At 34.3% G+C, this 22,882-nt stretch overlaps 1 protein-coding gene across 1 annotated transcript in view; it reads right to left on the minus strand.

Annotated features, from left to right (window-relative positions):
* Positions 1 to 22,882, minus strand: part of INTS6 (integrator complex subunit 6) — a 90,622-nt gene that overhangs the window by 8,438 nt on the left and 59,302 nt on the right. The window contains exons 5-14 of the mRNA XM_024755417.1: positions 18,758 to 18,883; positions 17,182 to 17,336; positions 13,233 to 13,385; positions 11,500 to 11,632; positions 10,475 to 10,569; positions 8,579 to 8,689; positions 7,325 to 7,540; positions 5,147 to 5,273; positions 4,162 to 4,304; positions 3,712 to 3,943 (exon numbers count right to left, since the gene is read on the minus strand). Coding sequence (XP_024611185.1) covers positions 3,712 to 3,943; positions 4,162 to 4,304; positions 5,147 to 5,273; positions 7,325 to 7,540; positions 8,579 to 8,689; positions 10,475 to 10,569; positions 11,500 to 11,632; positions 13,233 to 13,385; positions 17,182 to 17,336; positions 18,758 to 18,883 — 1,491 coding nt within the window. The remainder of the gene's footprint in view (positions 1 to 3,711; positions 3,944 to 4,161; positions 4,305 to 5,146; positions 5,274 to 7,324; positions 7,541 to 8,578; positions 8,690 to 10,474; positions 10,570 to 11,499; positions 11,633 to 13,232; positions 13,386 to 17,181; positions 17,337 to 18,757; positions 18,884 to 22,882) is intronic.

A 22,882-nucleotide genomic window follows, 5' to 3' on the forward strand; every position in this document is an offset into this window, starting at 1 on the left:
TGTGGGGCTTCCCTGCTGGCGCAGTGGTTAAGAATCCGCCTGCCGATGCAGGGGACACGGGTTCGAGCCCTGGTCCGGGAAGATCCCACATGCCACACAGCAACTAAGCCCGTGCACCACAACTACTGAGCCTGTGCTCTAGAGCCTGCGAGCCACAACTACTGAGCCTGTGCCCTAGAGCCCGCGAGCCACAAATACTGAAGCCCACGTGCCTAGAGCCTATGTTTCGAAACAAAGAGAAGCCACCGCAATGAGAAGCCCACGCACCGCAACGAAGAGTAGCCCCCACTCGCCGCAACTAGAGAAAGCCTGCGCGCAGCAACAAAGACCCAACACAGCCAAAAATAAAATAAAATAAAATAAATAAATGTATAAAAATAAATAAATAAATAAGGATGTGGAGTCACTAATCCCTTTACCTTCCAATGCCACTTCAAGAACATTTCTCCATGCACTCCTGAAAAATTCTTGCTCTTCTGAGATTTAATTATCCCACTCAACTCATCCTCTCTCTCCTCATCACTATCTTTACTGACCTCCAGAGCACACCCGTGGTCACGGATGTCTCTGGCACCTGGTTCACAGACTTCCTTCCACCCCATGTCCCTTGGGACATCGTTCTAGGTCCTTACTACTCAAAGTGTGGTTTGTGGACAAGCAGCATTAGTACCATCAGAGAGCTTGCTAGAAATGCTCATCTTGAGCCCTATCCCAAACAATGTATTAGAATCTGTAGTTTAACTAACCACTCCCCCGACCCCCGCCTGGCTTCACATACACCTTAAGGTTTGAGAAATGTTGTAGTATGTGACATCCATGTCTAAGGACATCACCTGCTAAGAACCTGGCCTCCCAATTCCTCAATTTCTCATCTCCAAGGAACTTTTCCACCCACCCATTTGCTTCTCGAGTGAAACACAAATTCAGGGATGGAGGCATGTGTAACCCTCGTCTTTGCAGTATTCCTACTATGGCTCTTGAACTCTGCCAGACTTTTCACTCCAGCAATTCCTCTACGTTCTCCCTCATATTAATCAGATTCCTTCTAGATATCCACTTTCTTATCTAACTTATATCCCAAAATGTATCACTTTTTAACAATGTCCTAAATTCTCTCATTCTATTGTCCTCCCATGACCCCTGCCAAGCAAAAATCCCAAATTTGATGATGCAGTCTATCTTCTTGCTGCAGACTCACATGTGGAATGATGAGCAGGCACTCCTGGAGAAATATGACACAGCTCTACAGAATGGTCACAGTCACCACCTGTACCTGGATCTTAGCACTGCCTAGCAGTCTTATTACAACCTTTTCTCCCTCTACCACAAAAAAAAAATCATTCAAACCTTCTCCACTGTCTTAACATCTCTGACTTTCCCAGTGTCTCTTTCCTCTCAGCAGTACACATCACCTCCAACTTCACAGAGGAAAGCAAAAGCAGAAAGAAGGTGAACTTCCTCGACTTCCCACCATTAAACTTGTGCCCACCACACCCATTCGGCTTTAATGGAAGAAGCATTCTTCATGTGGGCTCTGGACCATTCATTCCCTTTTGCCTTCTCAGTGATTTTGTGATTATACTCTGTCTCATCTTCATTTTCAGCTGTTCCCTCTCTATTGGCTCCATCACACCAGCATTTAAATATATTCAACTCTGTCATCTTAAAGACCTACAGAACTATTCCAATCCTCTCAAATGATTTGTTTAAGAAGTATTTGAGACCACCAACCACTCAATTCTCTTTCCATTTAGCTTCCATAACACTAAATTATTCCCTATTTTCTCCTCTTTCTTGGATTCTTCCTTTCTTCTCAATCTCCTTTTCTGAACCTTATTTCTCCTCTTAACTTTGGTACTTTCAAAGTTCTGCTCTAGGCTTTTTCTTCTGTTTCCCTTGGTTACTCCAATGGGGCTTAAGGCTGCCTCCCATACCTCTCTCTCTAGCCCAGTCCTCTTCTCATAAGTTCCAAACTCAATGACCCATCTTCTAACTTAGGAAATCCACTTGGCTATCTAACAGACACTTCTAAACTAAACTCATTCAACCTCTCTTCTTCCACTCCACCCTTGACACACTGAAATACCCCGGGTCTCTCAATTCCTCCCTTGCCCTGTCTCCATCATCCAGCCAGTCATCACCAAGTCCTTTGCTGATATATCCAAGTATTTCTCCAATACAGGTTCTTCTCACAACCACACTCCCAGGTAGCCATTAGCTCTTCCCCGTGTTTCCTAACTGGTTTCTGTGCAACTGTAACAATTATTTAACAACATCAAATACCCAGTCACTGTGCACAATCTCCAATTACCTTATATAGTTTCTGTTTGTGAAAAGTTTGATTTTCTTTGATTCAGAGTCCAAATCAGACCTGGACATTGCAATTAATTTACATGTCTCTTAACTATCTTTTAATCTATAAAAATCCTTCTGTACCTCTTTTTTTCTATGCATTTTTTTTTTCTGGAAAAATACACACATACACCAGATTCTTTGTCCTATAGAGTTTCCCACAATCTGGATTTTTCTAATTTTATCCCTGTTTTGTTATTTAACATGTTTCTCTGTCCCTTATATTTCCTAAAAATTGGTAGTTAGACAGAGAGGCTTGGTCAGATTGATGTTCAGTATTTTTTTTTTTGGTGGGGGGAGGGCAGGACTACCTCAAAAGTAGTACTGTGTAATTCCATCAGGAGGTATCATACTTGGTTTCTCTCCAGTTAAGATGTCATTAGCCATGAATGATCACTACCTATAATTAATGAATCCATTAATTAAGGGTTCCCTACATCAATTCTCATTCTTCCCTAATAATATTCCACACAGTAAAGTCAGCCTGGTCTTTATAAAATGCTAATCAGATCAGATCACTACCTCTTTAAAACCTTTCAATGGATTCTCATTGTCCTTCGAATAAAGTCTAAAATCTTTATAATGGCTTCCAAGACCCTCTATGATCTAGACTCTGCATGTATATCTTTCAGTTCTCACTTTGCCTCATTCCCAACAACCCTTGCTATAACCAGCATTCTTTCAGTTCCCTTAACGCCCTGCTCTTTACTGTATGCCTCTGCACATACTCTTCTTAGACTACTACTGAGGCATAGGCAAATGCATAGCTTTAGTTTACTAATTCCCATTCATCCTTCAAGTACTGGCATAAACAGAACTTCCTCAGTAAAGTGCCTTGACCCCACGGACTAAGTTAAATCCTCTTGCCAAATACTTCCACAACACGCTTGACTTCCCTTTTGTAACATTCATCACACTTCTAATGAAATGTTCAATGACTTTCTTTCCTCACTCATTATAAATAAAGGCAGAGATCACTATTGTCTTGTTCACTGCTATACCTCAGTGCCTAGCACTGTCTAAATTAGCATATCATTTAAGAAGTAGTTGTTGAATTAAACTGAAATTGAAAACCATCGTTCTGTGGGTGTTGATAATGCCCCTTTAAAAACTGTTATTTTTAAATACTTAAGATTTGCAAATGATATTTCAAATCATGATAGCTATTAAGCATAATGAATATATGAAATGTTCAATAAATGTTCATTAAAAAGACATAAAAATGATTACATGCTAATTTAGAGTAAACAAATATCTTCTCTAGACACTCCTGGACCTTATCAATTTTTTCTGTATTACAAAAATCTTTCCCATGAAGAACCGAAGAGCAGCAAATAACATTTAAAGAAAAACTCTTACTTTTATGAAGAGGAAGGGGTTTAAGAAGATCTGGCTGTGCCTGAGTCATAGGTACAGGTGGTCCTTTTCCTCCAATATGATTGTTCGCAACTGGATTCTGTTGTCTGCCTCTTAGTAGTGGAGACATACAGCGACGTCTCTTAGGGATGCCTTGCATATTTGGTTCTCCAGGTCGTTTATGTTTATTTTGAGGTCCAGCCACAAATTCATCTGCCTCATCTATCATCATACCCTATAACAAAAAAGAATACAATTTCCCTAGCTTTACATACAGTTTTTAATCGCACAACTAATTCCAATACCCAGTAAAATAACTATATTTTAACTGTTGACATTTATTAGGTATTCTACCAAGAAAATAGCTTCAGCTTTCTTTAGTTAAATTAAGAACTGCTCCTCTCCACAGTGCCTAGCGCAAATAAATTATATAATGGAACATTTCAAATTTACCTTTTTATCCAGCTTAAAGGGGTTGCCAAATGTATGCAACCTTCGAGGCTGATCAGGATCAAGTTCTCTTAGTGGAGAAGGTACTTGCTTGAGGTATTCCTGGTAATTCCCCATTTGTGCTATAGGAACACTGTGCACTTGATCTTTTCAAACAGAATAGAGCAAAAACAAAAGTTAACCTCACTGAAACTACCTTCCAACTAGTTATCAAATAATGTCTTCTTATGTATGAATGCTGTCTGGTTTATTCTAGTCAATCTTTCCTTAACACATATTCTAAATTATTTTGTCACCATTATAAATATTGTGACATAAAATCTTGAGATTTTTTTAAAATAAAATTTTAAATACTTGATTTTATCTTCTAAACAAAGCAAAAATATTGCAGTTAATTTCAGTGTATAGAATAAGCATATATGTAACCTTTCTATGAAAAGGAAATGTCTCTTCTACTCTATTCCAAATAAGCAGAATTTAATTAAAGCAGAATTTACAGAAAAGAGATATCACATAGATGACCCTTTTTATATAAAACTATAGTTGAAATGCTTACACGAGAGTTGGCAAAGGGTTAAGTTCTCATCTGACTTGATTTGTAGTAGGTGCCATGGGTACAGTTGAAGGAAATACCAGAATATGATATATATTGGCCATCCAGAGTTAAACTAGTTAAACTACCAGATACTAGTAGATCACAAGAAAATGATTTGTTTGCGCATATGCCTGTATATGTGAATGTATGAAGAAAGCTAAAAAGGAAACTAAGCTGCTAACAAAGGTCGTTACCTCTGGGGAATAGAATTTGGGGCAACAGTGATGGTAGGAAGAGTGTAGAGAATCAGGGATGACTCACTTTTTACTTCATTCAATGAGAATGTACTACTACTGTTATAATTCTTTAAAAGTTACAATAACACTCTATTTATTTCCAATATAAAGAAATAAGTTTACTGAAGAAATACCAACATTAAAACCATGATCTAACCTTCATCCTGTCCTTTAAGAAATCTGCGGGTGCTCTTCAAAAGATTAGATCTCATTCTTGTTAAGTGATCCAAAAGATTCCGTCTTGGTATGTCATACGCATTTCTAAATGTCTGTGGCTTCAAATCCTGTTAAAAAAGATTTAAAGACAAGATTTATTTTCAAACATAGAATTAAGAGACTGAAATCTCTAGCCTGCAGCATAGCTTTGAAAATAAGATACACAAGTTAACTAACTAGCTTAAAAAAATAAAGAGATATGATGCAATCTTACTGTACTGCTTTAATAACCAAAAGATAAAAATTTGGTAGTGAGGCTCAACCAAATAATCTCAAACTCATATCTGTCCAAGATTTTATTACATATTCTGGCTAAGAGAAGTAAATAAAAGCTTTGACATATAATTTACATACCATAAAACTATCCATTTTACGTAAACAGTTTAATGAGTGTTCATAAATGTATAGTTGTGAAACCACCACTACGATCCAGTTTTAGAATATCTCCATCATCCCAGAAAGTTCCTTGTGCCCATTTGTAGTCAATCTCTATTGCTATCCCCAAGCAACCACTAATCTACTTTCCTTCTCTCTACATTCCATTTTATAGACGGAATCTTGCAATATGCAATCTTTTCTATCTGGCTTCTTTCACTGAGCATGTTTTTGAGATTCAACCATGTTGTTCGTGTATTGGTGTCGATTCCTTTTTACTGTCTTTTCCTTTTTACATGGATATACCATATCTCTATCCATTCACCAATTGATGAACACTTGGTCCATTTTCAGTTTGGGGCTGTTACTAATGCTGCTATGAACATCTGCATACAAAGCCTTTATATACACATATTTTCATTTATCTCGGTAGATACCTACAAGCAGAACTGTTGGTATATAGCAATATTTACCTTTCCTAAGAAACTGCAAACTATTTTCCATCAATAATGTATAAGAATTCCAGTTGTTCTACAACCTTACCAACACTTCATATTTTTCAGTCTTAAATTTTAGCCATTCTAGTGGGCATAAAGTGGGATCTCATTATGGTTTTAATTTGCATTTCCACAGTGGCTAATAATATTGAACATCTTTTTATGTGCCTGTTCAAGTTTGTATATGAGCTGTCTGTTCAAATATTTAGTCTATTTTTTTATTGGATATTTGTCTTTTTATTACTGAGTTCTATGAGTTCTTTATATATTTTGAAACAAGTTCTTTATTCAATACACGCTTTTCTCCCAGGCTATAGCTTGCCTGGGAGAAGCATCAAAGTTTCTTCTGAAGACAAAAATTTTAATTTTAATGAAGTTCTATTTATCAAGTTTGTGTGTGTGTGTGCTTTGTGTGTTGTATTTTAGAAATCTTCATTGACCCATAATCCAACATCTTAAAGATTTCTTCCTGTTCTGTTGTAGAAGTTTATAGTTTCAGTTCTTACATGTATGACTATGATCACTTCAAGTAATGTGAGGTAAGGGTCAAGTTCATTATTTTGCATATGGATAGCCAATTGTTCCCAAGCTATTTGTTGAAAACACTGTCTCCTAACCCACTCAATTATTTTGGCACCTTTGTTAAAAATTAATTGACTCTACGTGTGAGGGCCTACTTCTGTTCTACTGATCTATATATTTTTCCTTATGCCAACAACACAACATGTTGATCGCTGTAGCTTTACAGTAACTTTTAAAATTAGATAGTGCAAAGCTTCCAGCTTTATTCTTTTCCAAAATTGTTTTAGCTACTCTAGGACCTTTACACTTCCATATAAGTTTTAGAATCAGCCTGTTTCTACAAAAAAGACTACTGGGATGATCTTTTTAATGAGTATTCACAAAGCACTTCAGGATCATGCTGTGTACCCAAGGTCAGCAGTATAAAAGTACCAAATTACAGTGAACTCTACCATTAGCTATGTAACTTTAGGCAATCTCTAAGCCTGTTTTCTCGTCTATAAAATGAACGGGATGGTTTGCTCTTTGCAGTCCATCCATTCATCCACTCACCATGTACAGTGTTTAACTCTAAAATCTAATGATTCAATAATAATATAATTGATCATTATTCTGCGGAGGTACAGAAGTTCGGACAAACTAAGTATCAGTTAACAGAAAATTTGCCATATTCAACAATATAACAGACTATAACTATATCAGTACTAAATTCTCATAACCATTACCTTATTGAGCAAAGCAACTTGGAACCCAGTGTATTCTTTCATATTAAGGTCTAGCAGTCTGTGAGGAACATCCTCTGAAATTCCCTGGAGCAGCTGTTGAAAATCTTTCCTATAAGCCATTGATAAACCATGTGATCTGCTTCGGACTTTAATTCCAGTTTCCTGTACTACTTTTTTGCCTACAGAACCGATGACTCGATCAGATTCTATTTTCGCCTAAAGCAAAAAAAAAAAAGTTGTCTTGACATAATCTGAAGTGGTAAATTAAATGCTAATCGTTTTGGTCTTCCATAAATTAAGTATTTATTATATTTAAAAAGTACATAAGAAATTTAAAAACTCTACTTAAGTAGAGAAGTTTATGTCAAGTCCTTGGTAAACTGAACATAGTTTAAACAATAATGTCTTATGATTTTAAATCATCACAATTCTTACGTTTTACAGCAGGGTTCACAAACACAACTTCAATTTATTTTATTTATTAAATACCCACTACACCTAAACCATGAAATGTAAATGTACCCTAAATAAAAAAATATATTTCCAATTCAGAGGTGAAATAAAATTAGAAAAAAAAAATCTCAACAATATTTACTTAAAGACATTATTACTAGCACATAACTAAATGTTCATAGATACGGCAAACACTGATGGAGTTTTTCACTGGAAAGCAAATAGCAATATTTTGACTCTTTCCAACCTACATTTCAATTAGCACTTGAAGTAGAGATGGCAGGAGTACTGGAAAAATTGTGTTTTATACAATTTTAATAACTTGGCAGTCAAAGTGTACACTGCTTGACTACTATAGTATCTATTAATGTGATGTATGCCCAAAATGACAAAATTCAGTATTTTTAGAAAAATTTCAAAAGAAACTCCCATTTTGAAAGAAAAATCTATAGGTTTAAAACATAAAGCAAAAGAAACTGACTTTTTTGTCTAAGAAAAACAACTTTCTAACATAAATTTCCCAAAAGAAAACAAAGAATGTTCACATACAGGAAAGCTAGGACCACATTAATAAAGCCATTTTCACAAACTAGGAATTACTGCTTGAAACTATCATTTCAAAACATAGCATACCATTTACTTGAGACAGAATTATGTTAATATATGATATACATGGTTTTAAAATGTAATACATTAATATGATGGAATTCTATTAGAATCATCAAGAACTAACATCTGGCCTATTGACCACCTTAGCCAAAACCACTCAAAATACTTAATGGCTCTATTTCTTAACATTACCTGCTGACTCAATTTTTTGAGGTATGAAATGACACTGTAACTAAGTCCATATTCCATACTGTCTGCAATTAGGTTAGGTGCTCCCATCATTCTAACAGCTTTCTTCAAAGGCTATAGGGAAAAAGAAAATACCACTCAATCCTGAGCTTGTCAAAAACTTATAGCTATATGTATTGTCAATTTTGAAAATTTCACCTCCCAAAATGTCTCCTTTTCTTCAGTAAGAGTCACATAATCATATTTGTACTTCATTAAAATGTTTGTCAGTGGTATGAAAGGCAGTTTGAAATACTGAACAAGGATGAGAGGCTATAATAACAACACCCAGAGCAAGAAAGGGTGAAGTCCTGGACTTCTTAGCACCATTGGAGACACTAGGTTTGGAAGAAGAGGGCAGGAGACACATTGCAGAGGTTGATTTGATAGAACTTGGGTGGTAAGTAGAAAGAGGAGTCAAGGAAAATAGAAGATTTCTACCTTGGGTAACTGGAAGGGTTGTGGCTCAACCCCTTACTAGCTTTGTGACCCCGTACCAGGTAATATAACCCCTCTGTGCCTTAAGTTTCTCATTTGTAAAATGATAATAGTAGTATCTACCTCATAGGGTTGTCATGGGATTAAATGAATTAATACATGTAAATACATCTGGCACACAGTAAGCATTCAGTAGGTATTAATCATTACTACTATTATCATTAGCTGAGCTGAAAAAACAGAAACAAGCTCTGAAGGAAAAACGAGGAGGCAAAAATCATCTAATATTTACTATGGATGTGATACAGTGATTTTCAATTGTAAGGACTAATTGAGAGCCACATTGTGCAAGGAAAAATATTACTAGCAGGACTGTCTAGCCCATGTGAATGGGACAGAGTCAGAAAAAGGATGATAACCACCCAATGACATATTAGAAAGTGTATAAAAGCACTGGTGTCAAACTGGAATCAAATCCCAGATCTGATATTTAATATTCATGTGGCTTTGGCTAAATCCTCCCAGTTGCTATGAAACATAGGAGTCAAACATATGCAAGTTCACATTCAAGTGTTTCTTCCTTTTCCCTCTCTTACATAGCAGGCACTATGTGCTAGACACACACAACTTTTCTCTTACAACTATAACATATGATTTTCAAAGCTCAAGAAATTAGTGTTCTTATTAGGGACCATTTAGAAAGATTAGTTCCAGTCAAATACTGTAACATTTCTGCAGTAAAAGCAGAAGTAATGTTTTAAAGTGCTTTTAGTGTAGGCCTTTTTGTTAAGAAGCTACTTTTCACAAAATAAATAAAGTAATATATTTAATAATATATGCATTATTGGTCCTATCTATTATGATACACTAGGTTTTAAGCAATATTTCTGGAGGTTTAGGGAATAATGCAACACAAACCTTTTTTTGTACCCTTAAAGGGAAATAATTATAAAACTGCAATTTAAAAAGCTAGTATAACAACTGAGGTTAAAAGCTTAAATTCTAAAGCCAGGCCTGCCTGGGATTGAATTCCTGACCCCCAAATATTAGCTATGTAGCCTTGGATGAATTATTTAATCTTTTAGTGCCTCAGTTTCCTCATCTGTGATATAAGAACAGTGGTTTCTGCCTCATAGGGTTACCATAGAAATTAAATGAGGTTAATACATGTAAAGTGCTTAGGATAGAACCAGGCCTGGGTAAGCATTATATATATATATTCTCATTATCATCATCATCATCATTATTCTGCAAATCACTGAAACATTTCTTTCCCATTACATTTATATGGGTCATTTGTACACTCAATTTTCATGACATTTATTCTATAACAGCAATAAATAAGTTTTAATACCTATAGTAAACTATAAGCATAATATAAAATTTTATAACAAGTTCTATTTTTAACAATAATATTCTTACCCCAAGATAGTAGGGAGGCATTGTCTTCAAATAACTTTCAAATGACTGTCTCCATTTCAATGTTGGTTTTGCCTTATGTACTTTAAACAAGTCATCTATAAATTTATAATGTGAACAAACTATCATCATTCATTGTTTTCACACATGAAAATCAAGTCAAATAAGTTTCATTTTTAAAGTCTGCTTTCTTACTTATATAAGAGAGAGGAACATCTGACCTATATTTTTAACAAAATTAAAGGTGGTTAAAATTTTTGATTCTGGCATTTTTGAGTAGTAATACCACTTTAAAAATAAAAAGGTGCCAATTATGGTCTAAAATTAAATGTAATAATAAAGGTAGAATCAGAAAATACACAAGGAAAATCTATATATGAAACAGATTTGAAGACAGAAACAAAGTATGCATAATGTTTTCTATAAAATATACCTATTAATATTTTGTCTGTAATCTTTAAATCTGATGCAGTTCCATGAAGGGAAAGATGTCTTCTCCAACAGTACCCCTCAAAAAATTATAGTCAAATGGTCCCCAGAAACCAACTTTAGGCTTATCATATTATTTTAGAACAAATTCACCATTTAAAAATATTTGCCAAATGAAAATTAAAAGTACAGATAAATCCTTAGAAAATACTCAGATCTTATAAATATGATATGCTTCTACAAAATGTCTAATTATTTACCGAATACAAAGCCTGCATTACTAATTCTAACTAAGTAAGAAATCTAATTGCAAAAAACTTAGAGAATACTTAATTTAGAAACTTAAAATATAATATCTTCAATAGTTTGCAGAATCAAAGGTAGTTTGACACTGACTTCCAATTTACCAGAAACATGCACGGGTTGCTATAACACAACCTTATACAGCTTCAGTATTTTAGAGTATTAAAAAAAAAAAAATCTTCATTAATTTCCAGAAGACAAGAAGACTTAGAAACGGAGGGATGTTCCCAAAGTTTGTTTTTAGGAAAAATTTGTATGTATGCTAAGCCACAGAGAATGTGATGAGAATAACTTACCTAAAAGGGGAAGGAGGACTGGGTAATTGTAAGGCATCACAAATAAGTTGACACAGTTCAGTGCTGTACTGGCTTTCAAGTAACCAAAGGGATGGCCAAGTTCACTATATTTTGCACTATTGCTTACATATACCTGTTAAAAAGGAGTAGTTAAAACTTCACATTTAATAACCTTTACAGAATGTTATATAAACCACGGATTCAATTTAACTTTTTAAGAAACATCAAATTAAATTTTTAGAGATTCTCATACTGAGTGAAGTAAGTCAGACAGAAAGACAAGTATCATATGATATTGCTTATATGCAGAATCTAAAAAAAGGCTACAAATGAACTTATCTACAAAACAGAAACAGAGTTACAGGTGTAAAAAATAAAACTTATGGTGTGGGGAGTGGGGAGGGATAAATTGGGAGACTGGGATTGACACATACACACTGCTATATATAAAACAGATAACTAATAAGGACCTGCTGTATAGCAAAGGGAACTCTACTCAGTATTCTGTAATGGCGTATATGGGAAAAGAATCTAAAAAAGAGTGGATAGGGCTTCCCTGGTGGTGCAGTGGTTAGGAGTCCACCTGCCAATGCAGGGGACACGGGTTCAAGCCCTGGTCGGGGAAGATCCCACATGCTGCGGAGCAACTGAGCCCATGCGCCACAGCTACTGAGCATGTGCTCTGGAGCCCGCGAGCCACAACTAATGAGCCCGTGTGCCACAACTACTGAAGCCCACACGCCTAGAGCCCGTGCTCCACAACAAGAGAAGCCACTGCAATGAGAAGCCCATGCACAGCAACGAAGAGTAGCCCCTACTAACTGCAACTAGAGAAAACCTGTGCGCAGCAACAAAGAAAAAAAAAGAGTGGATATATGTATATGTATAACTGATTCACTTTGCTGTACACCTGAAACTAACACAACATTGTAAATCAATTATACTCTCAATAAAAATTAAATAAATAAAATTTTAAACTGCTATAGTCGTTCAGCTCACCTGCCAACAGGTTTGAGGAGATTTTCTTTCCAGGATAAATTGAGTCAGCGGTGAAGGTTCCAACTCATATTTGTCAAAAGGCAATTTGTCAATAACCATCGGTTCACAGTCTGTACAGGAAAACTTCACTACAGGATGAGATGTACGAGGTGGCTAGAGGGGAAAGTCTTATTATTACTCTTTCACAAAGTACCAGAAACAAACTCCTTTTTAGTATCCCTCACTACCAAAGTTTACTCAGTTTCTCAGTTTTGCTAGTGAGAATTTAATTTACTACCAAAAGCACCACTAAGCTGAAAGAAAATACTTTAAAATGTAATGCTTAAATTATATAATATTCACAAGAAAAAAAGACACTTCAAAATCTATACAGAATTAAAATTTTTGTTAAGTCTTAAAATCAGATTTATCAGAAAAATTAAATGCAAAATTTTGGAATTAAATAAGTGCTCATTAATTTTTATATATAAGAAACAACTAATTTAATAGAAACCTTCCTAAGTCCTCAGTTGTAGCAATTTAACTACTTGGCTTCGAAATTGATGACACACATTGATCAGTACAAAAAAAAACCTGTGCGCAGCAACAAAGAAAAAAACAGAGTGGATATATGTATATGTATAACTGATTCACTTTGCTGTACACCTGAAACTAACACAACATTGTAAATCAATTATACTCTCAATAAAAATTAAATAAATAAAATTTTAAACTGCTATAGTCGTTCAGCTCACCTGCCAACAGGTTTGAGGAGATTTTCTTTCCAGGATAAATTGAGTCAGCGGTGAAGGTTCCAACTCATATTTGTCAAAAGGCAATTTGTCAATAACCATCGGTTCACAGTCTGTACAGGAAAACTTCACTACAGGATGAGATGTACGAGGTGGCTAGAGGGGAAAGTCTTATTATTACTCTTTCACAAAGTACCAGAAACAAACTCCTTTTTAGTATCCCTCACTACCAAAGTTTACTCAGTTTCTCAGTTTTGCTAGTGAGAATTTAATTTACTACCAAAAGCACCACTAAGCTGAAAGAAAATACTTTAAAATGTAATGCTTAACTTATATAATATTCACAAGAAAAAAAGACACTTCAAAATCTATACAGAATTAAAATTTTTGTTAAGTCTTAAAATCAGATTTATCAGAAAAATTAAATGCAAAATTTTGGAATTAAATAAGTGCTCATTAATTTTTATATATAAGAAACAACTAATTTAATAGAAACCTTCCTAAGTCCTCAGTTGTAGCAATTTAACTACTTGGCTTCGAAATTGATGACACACATTGATCAGTACAAATTTTTGAATATACAATATATTAGGGCATATATATATTTATACTTGTAAATTATTAATTTATAGGTACATAATAAAATATATACCAAAATAATATTAAAAATAGAAAAGAGTAAACATACATAGAAGTTCTAATGCTTCCCTTCCCTATTCCAGCAGACTATATTGGTTACCCCTGTGTTAAATACACCCTACTTTGGAGGCCCTGTTGTAGAGCCACAAAAACCACAATACTTTAAAGGAAAAAAAAAAAAGCAAGTTACTCTATTTCCCCCTTAACAGTCTCCTTCCTAAAAATCTCACCAAGTGAAGACTGGTGAAGAAAATATGAGCTATGAAGAAATAATGTGGAATTTCATAGCTATAAAGGACTCCTTTTGGCCTCAGTTACTATCTACATACACTGGTGGCTCCCAAATCTACTGTATAGGGACCAGATTTCTCTCATTTCTCTTATGTATCCAACTACCTACTGTACATAACCTGAATTTTCTATAGGTCCCTCAAATTCATTATTATTCATTATTTCACCCCCAAACCACAAAACCTGTTCTAAAAAACCTAGATGTTAGCCTTAATATTGCCCTCTTATCCTCCATACTTAACTGTCACAAAGAATTAGATTAAATGATACCACAAATTCTAAGCCACTTAGCAGAACACATAAACATGGCAGATGCTCACTATTTTAGTTACTGCCCTCTGTCAATGCTAAATTCTCATCTCTCTAAAAATTTACCTTCTATTTCTTACCACTCTAATTCATGCCTTCATCATTTCTCAGACTAGATTAGTACAACTGTTCATTTTTAATTAGTCTCCCTAATTAGTCAGCCCCCTCCAATCAATCCCATGGCCATGGAAGATAAATATAATCATGTAATTTTCCTAACTCAAACGATTGGGTAAAAATAGCAGCCAACCACCTAAAATTAGGGCCAGATTCTTTTCTTTTAATATTGTTTTACAAAGAGCCTTGACAATACAGTCCCCATCTGCCTTTTAACCACCACACCATGTATACCCTGTGCTCCAGCCATACCAAAACGACTTGCAGTTGCCCAAACAAATCATTATCTTTCATGCCCCGGTGTTTCATGTTATCACAAGCTGCTTTACTATTTTCCCCCTTGCATAATGCAAACAAACTAAGTTTTGAAGACTGAACTGGCAAGGCAAGTACCAACCTCTAAGAAACTTCTTCCCTGACACAGTCTCACCATGTACCCCAAACACATACCAGGCAGTTAGGCACCACCTCCTCTGGGCTCTGCTCTGCCCCCTATGACAGCACACTGTACTCTATTATGTTTATATGACTGACCTTCCTATGGAATGGTAAGGTTCCAGAGGGGAAGTACTGTTTTGCTCCTGTGCCTAGCATGTACCTGACATACAGCGTATTGAATGGGTCTGTGAAACTCATCTATTTTTTTGGATGACAATATTGAGATCCAAAAAGAAAAGGGGGGGCATTTATTATTTCATTTAATCCCCAAAATAATCCTATGAGATAGGAGTTACTATCTCTAACAGATGGGAAATTGAGCTTAGAGAATATAATTAACCAAAGATATATGGCTAATAACTGGTAGAGCCATGATTCAAATTCAGAACCAGTCTCTAATAAATCACATTTAATTTCAGTATCAATACTTCTTATATGAAATACTATTATTTATATAAATTTCATTTCCCCTCAAATATCCTTCAGTTACTAAATTTTGCCAGTTCTTTCTAATATTCTCTCTCTTTTTTTTTTAATCATTTTCTCTTCCATCATCTTAATTAAAACTCTTATATTAAGTGAACCAAAGCAATAGCCCTCTAGGTAAATAGCTTACCTTCCAGTTCATGTAACAACCACCAGATTAATTTTCCTAAAGGAACACTCTGTTAAAAATGTCTTCAGTTCTATGAACGCTATTAAGGAAAGCTCAAATTCCTTAACCTTGCATGTAAAGTCATAAGCAATTTGGTTTATTTAATAGTACTCTCAATGTCCTACATACATATTATGACCCACCTATCCTCACAGTTACTTTCCATTCCTCTAAATGCACCTTGTTCTTTTTTACTTCCATACTTTTTTCTCACACAGTTTCCTCCTCCAACTGAAATCCTACCGACACTTCAAAATCCTCTATGGCATGTAACAATTTGTAATAGACCACTAGAGCAATATTAATAGATAATGCTTGTGATACTGGTTTTGGAATTCTTCCTATTAGGACTTAACAAGTACCATATGTACTTGTTATTTAACTACTGTAGGTGTTAAATAAATATAATAGACTGAATAACCAACAATATAATATTTCATATAAATATGATATCTGTTCCATAAGAATTCTGAAAGGGCTCTAGAGGAGAAAGTAGTATGACCAAAGAAATTGAGAGCTTCTCTAAAGCCAGACTAAAAAACTATGATGGTTCAATCCAAAAAAGAAAGACAATACCTCACCGAAATGTATAAAAACTTAATTTCATATACTACATTAAATCCCTAATGAATAAAGGAAATATCACTTTATAGACCTTGTATAGAATAAAAGTAAAAATTATCCTAAAGAGTTGATATTGGTTTAAAACATAAAAGGTTTCATTCAAAAAGAGTTCAATTTAACTCATAAATGATAGCTGCATGAAACATTACTAAAGACTGCTTAATGATCTTTGAAATACAACTCTTATCTTCTAAAGGTAACATCAAAAGAACCACTGTCATATCCCATGGCGTCCTCAATTACTACAAAAAACACTAATCTGAAAAAAGGGTATTAACAAGATTTAATAGATATTTGTACGAATTTACCCTATTATTATAAGAACCATACAGTGAACACTGATAATTCACCAGGATCATTCAACAAGCCTCACTGTTTCTAAAAATAATTCCTATAAACAAGACCAGAAAATCTTTGCTACCTTAAACCTCCAGACTGAAAACACTGAATATAACTAAAACTATGCAAGTCAACATGAATTTCTAAGACTAAGTCCTAAAAGATTGCAGGCAAACCATCAGAATTATTTTCTAAGCCTTCATTTAAACTGTATATTATGTCCCAGAGACAAATCCTCATGTTACATTATATTTAAAATCCAAAGAGAAGCTCTTGTTATATCTATGCTTCTGTAACCAGATGCCAATAATAAAAGCATAAGCATAATGTTAGATTCTAAAGGAGACAGATGCCTCTTCTCTATTACTTCCTGATGAACAATACAATACACTTAAGCAAGTAACAGCTCATCAGTGCACTTTGAGCGCTTGTCTAATTCCTATACAACAGCCACACCTTTAACTGACGGGAGCACTTAAAACTAGTAGGAAAAGCAGTTAATGGTTACTATTACAAAGTCACAGTCTCTCTGGTACTTACTAGTGTTGGAGAATTCTGATCTGGCCAAAAAGACTCTGGAACAGGCCAGTGGCCTATAGGAACCCCAGTTTTAGGATTTGGTCTGACATATATGAGTTTGTGACAGCTATGCCAAGGCTGAGATCCCAAAGGCCTTGATACATCTGGCTGCCCATCTACGGCAAAGAAATCAAAGCAAAGTATGTATCATTAAAGGAAAAACATAAGCAGTTAAATTATATCTACTATTACTTCGTGAAAATGTCTTAATACTTCTTCAATTCTGGATTTTCCTATTTTTCTTAAATGGTAGAATACTATCATGACCAAGGCTTAACATTTAGATTATATCAGAATTCACTAGAGACTAACATCAGCAAATTCCAACTATGAGTTCAATAGGTGAAAGGAAGTCCCACAGCATCTTTTCCTTGTCCAATCAGATTATGTAAAACATACTTTATGGTAGATACTTGTTTAACGAATGACATGTTTTCCCCACTAGATGATAAGGGCAAACACTCAATTTCTTCACCATCATGCTTGGCTTAGTAAATACTAGGTAAGTATTGCTAAATGAATATTTCTTTAAAATCAATCTTTTTAACTAAAGCCTAATAACTAAAATGAAAAGTTAATATGAAAATCCAGATTTGAGTGCCTACCTTTAATCTAAAACAATTCTAGAAAACAGTAACTCTCTTTAACAGTTCAGTAAACATTTACTTAGTGCCTAACTCTAAGCAAAGTCCTAAAATAATTTAAAAATAAATATATTCCATGTGTAACAATTCAATTTTTTTTAAGTTTGTTTTTTTAAACCAGACACAGTATGCGATTTATATAATCTTACCATCTTCTGCTCCTTCCCTATAATCCCTTCTGAGGGTACCACTTTCTCATCTCTATGACCTTTCTCTTCTCCCAATTACCCACTCTAGTGGATCACCTCTGCCAGTGCCATTAATGACTTTCTAATTCTTGTCATAAGCTACATCATACAAGGCAGAAGGTCCAGATGTAAACTGTCCATTGGTTCTGGTAAAACTCCTTATACCCTCTGGCTAATATAAATAGTTCATGATCACAAAATATTAGAATAAAGCCAGGTGGGGCTCAGCTAGACTTTAAAGGATCAAGCTGAATGGCAAAGGCTGGTTTCTCATTTTGGGAACCACACCAACCATTTGGTTCTGATCAGTCTGATCTTTAGAAAAAATGTAGCTAAGGAATTAAATAAACACTTAGGGTTGAACACTCTTGTGAATTAAGGGACATGGAAGAAGCATATATACTGGAGAGAGTCAGCATTACAATACTAAAAAGGAAATATGCTAATCTGTCAATGTTTAAAAAGGGTTTTGGCGCTTATAAATTTTCAGGCTATGAACAACCAATATAAAAATGCGATGCTACCAAACCACTGTCATATTACCTTGACTTTCCTATTTAATCTTCCCTCTTTACCAACAGCTGTTTTGTCATCTTAATAATCTGACCTTAACATTGACAAGGCCAAATCATAGTAATTTTTCAGTTCAAGTTGAATACTTGATAAAGCCAGTTTACAATGTCTATAAGAGAAGTACAATAATACCTTCTACAGGGGAAGGATCTGGTCCTGCTTTCTCAAAGTTTATTACCACTCCACTTTGTACTTTCTGCACCAAGGACTCCAGACACTGATTAAGCATTCTTGGAGAACATACAGAGTATGAACGGCCTGAAATAAAAAGAATAAAGTTGCAAAAATTCCTACTTTTAACAAAAAAGAACCATAGTAGGGTTTTTGACAATACTGACTAACGAAAGTTCAATGATAAAGTCTGACCTTTTCATTATCTAATAGAATAACAAAACAAAAACAGCTATTCTCAATCAATCAACAATTCCATTTTGTGAGAGTATGTAAATTTTTCTTTGTAATTAAAGGTATGTGGAAAATAGAAATCTTTGTGTGAGCAAACCACAATGAAAAAAATCATTACATATATACACAAAGTATTACATGAAATGAGATTTTAAAATATATATAAATTTAAAAAAACTATCTCCAACTGTTTTCCAAAACAATTTATCTTTATTACACATATACAACATCTGGCAACGAACCCCCAAAATCTTACTCCTGCTTAACAAAAGTATTATCACTAAAGATTAATGCTAAGGACATAGATGATACTCAATAATTATTTAATTGATCTGCTGGTAGGTACTGCATATTTTAAGTGTTTGCACTTTAATATATAGATAGTAGCATGTGCTTCTCTGAATTTCATTTGGCTTACATACTTAGAAATTACCTATCTTAAGTGAATTTCCCTCTTGAATATTTTAACCTATGAAATTTTTAGTTCAGAAGCATTAAAATGCTAGTGATTAAGAAAAAATACCAGTGAAAAGACTTCTTAAACAGGGATTTTTCAATAAATATATCTAGACCTGTGCTGTCCCATATTGCAGCCACTGGCCACATATGGCTACTGAAAACTTGAAACATGGCTAGTCCAAATTGAGATATACAGTAACTATAACATACACACCTGATTTTGTAGATGTAATATAAAGATAATGTAAAATCCCTGAATAATTTTTAATTACCAATATCACGTTGAAATATTTTGAATATATTGATTTAAATAAATATTATATAAACTAATTTTACCTGTTTCTTTTTAGTTTTTTGGTGGTTTTTTTTTTGGCTGCGCCACTCAGCTTGTGGGATCTTAGTTCCCCAACCAGGGACTGAACCAAGTCCCTCGGCAGTGAAAGTGCAGAGTCCTAACCACTGGATCGCCAGGGAATTCCCTATCAGTTTCTTTTTAATGTGACACTATAAAATTTATAATTGTATATATAACTTATATTTCTATTATCTGTACTGATCTAGACCAGTGCTGAAAACCATGACAACTAAAAATCTTTAATCAAACATCTTACAATGTTATTTGCAATAAGCTCAATACGAAAAAGTCCTATTCCTTAAGAAATTCAACCAATTATTACCAAACACGTTATATTATTATATTTGACATATCAAATTACTCATATCAATTTACACTCAACATGTGATTTGCTAAAGGCTACTCAGAAAAGAGAACATTAGGCAGTAGAGTGATTCAAATCCTCAGTCAGCTTAGAATAACAAGCAACATATAACAAATGGCTTACCCTGAATACAACAATAAGAGCCACACTTATAAAAATACTCACCAATTACTGAGTGTCTATGTACCTGGCACTATTCTAATCACTCTATTAATTTATCCAATCCTAGCAACAATTTTATTGGTTACTTTCTCCATTTTACAAATGAGAAAACTAAAGCATGGAGAGATTAACTAATTTATTCAAGTTAGTATAGTAGTGCAGCCAAGATTCAAACCCTTACAAGGTATTAGACACTTTCATCTGGACATACGTTCTTCCCTGAAAACCATGATGTTACTTTAAAGTAGAAAGCCTATATGGAACCACACTTATTTGAAAGAATTGGCAAATTAAAATTTTTTTAGTCAATTTAAACATGTACATAAAACAATACATAAAAAGGCTGACCGTCTTAACACAGGAAGTATTTAGAAGATTATATAAAGGTTCAATATCTTATTTCATGATATTTAAGCATATTCCCAAGATGTTAATAAAAAACAGAAGTTCTTAAGTATAAAATTGTGGCAATCCTCTCTACTCCCCTAACCTGTGTCATCAACTAATTGATTAGGAAAATATAAGAGGTTATGATCTTAGTATGAAATAAAATTACTAACAAAGACATTTTATGAAAATTGGAGAAAAAATAAACTTGAGTCACTTAGAAAATAACAAAAATTCATTAATTCTTTTGAAAGTTAAAGGAAATTTTGCCATCTTTACAAAGTGAACCTATGTCATGTTTCTCTTATTCTTTATGTCAAAACTCACCTCTTGGAATGTTTAACACCTTGTATTGAAGGATAAAGTTTCTGGGATCACTAATAATATTTGTGAGAAAAGCACATACTTTCAAGTCAAGAATCTGGCTCACTTGTGGTTAGAGGATCCCCCCCAAAAAATCTAAACATAGTGAGTCTGAAGGCAGTAAAGTGAAACAAAGGAAAAAAAAAAAACTTTCCCCCAGAGTATACTAGATTAGCATTTTAGTAAAATGGATAAGAGACAAAAGGAACATTTCTAAGTTGGGCAACAGTCCTTATACAGGCTAAGAAAGTTAAATTTATTTAATCTAGAAAAGTCTTACAATTTTTATAAAAAGCTTTTTATCCTCAATACGTCCACCAACATGTCTATTAGGCATTTTTAAAATTTGATGTCATACCTGCGCCTCTCCCAAACCTGCTTCTCCTCTGAGTAACCATCTCAGTACTTGGCATAGCCATTCACCTCCACTTGTTCAGGCCAACTGAATCATCTAGGAATCAGCCTTGATTCCTTCTTCCCTCATTGCCCTCAGTATCTCCTTTCCATCAGACCACCTCTCACCCACCACCTCCAAACCTAACACTTTAGATCAAAGTACTATCATCTCTTCTAGTCTCCCTGCTTCCATTCTCACCACTTTACAGTATATTCTCATCCAACAGCTGAAGTGATCTTTCAGAAACAGAAATCAGATGTCACCTCCTATAAAAAGCCCTCCAATGACTTCTCATCACACTTGGAAAATAAAAAATATTCATTATGGCCTAAAAGGCTATTCAATACTTGGCCCTTGCCTACCCCTCTAAACAAACCTGTTACTCTCTACTTCTCCCTACAAAAGCTCCAGCCATATCAGCCTTGCTGTTGCTCCCAAAAATATGGGGCATATTCCTTCTCTTATTATTTCCTCTACCTAGATCTTTGTATGGCTTACTCCATTATTCAGATTTCTGTTCAAATGCTAACTAGACTTAGTTAGCATGTGGTGACCATTTCACAATGTATACAAATATCAAATCATTATGTTGTACACCTGGAACTAAAATATCTAAAAAAGAGAGAGGGTTGATGAACATGCTGTAACAATAATTTTAGAGGGATTAATATTTTTAAGGTACAACCAGGGCTGACTTAATCCCTATTCAAACAACTGACTTTAACATCAAGGTTAGAGATATGCAAATGTAATTTATAAATAACTGTTGTTTTATTTACTTCTTTAGACAAAGAGTATAACAATCTCCAAGGACATGCAATATTTTAAATTGATTCAAACTAGGGTAAGCATATCCTTTAGGTTGATGGTTAAAAAAAAAAAAGTCACCTCCTCAAAAGACTTCCCAGGAATACTCATTCTCTGCCTCATTACATTCTGCACCCTCACCCTATTTTTTTTTCTTGATAGTAAGGAGAACTCTCTGAAATATTATTTATTCATTTTACATGATTTCATCTGTCACACAGTCCAAAAATGTAAGCTTTCTGTCTATCGTTCCTGCTGTATTCCCAGGATCAAAAACAGTTATTTGGCATAGAGTATTCATTAATTACTTGATAATAAAAGAAAAATGCTTACAATTACAATTATATAATTTTTAAAGTATACATTAAAAATATAACAAAATATTAGTTATTTTGGCAACACAGGCAAATTTCTTTCCAATTTTTCCTTAATGAACATGAATTGTTCTATAACGGAAAAAATAAATGTACACACACTACTCTTATCATCAAGTTTAAAAATGCACAGAATTGTTAGCAGTGATTACATATTTGGATAGTACAACACCAGTGGATGTTA

This window comes from Neophocaena asiaeorientalis, unplaced genomic scaffold (genome assembly GCF_003031525.2).
Source record: "Neophocaena asiaeorientalis asiaeorientalis breed wild unplaced genomic scaffold, Neophocaena_asiaeorientalis_V1.1 scaffold59, whole genome shotgun sequence".
NCBI classification, from domain to species: domain Eukaryota; kingdom Metazoa; phylum Chordata; class Mammalia; order Artiodactyla; family Phocoenidae; genus Neophocaena; species Neophocaena asiaeorientalis.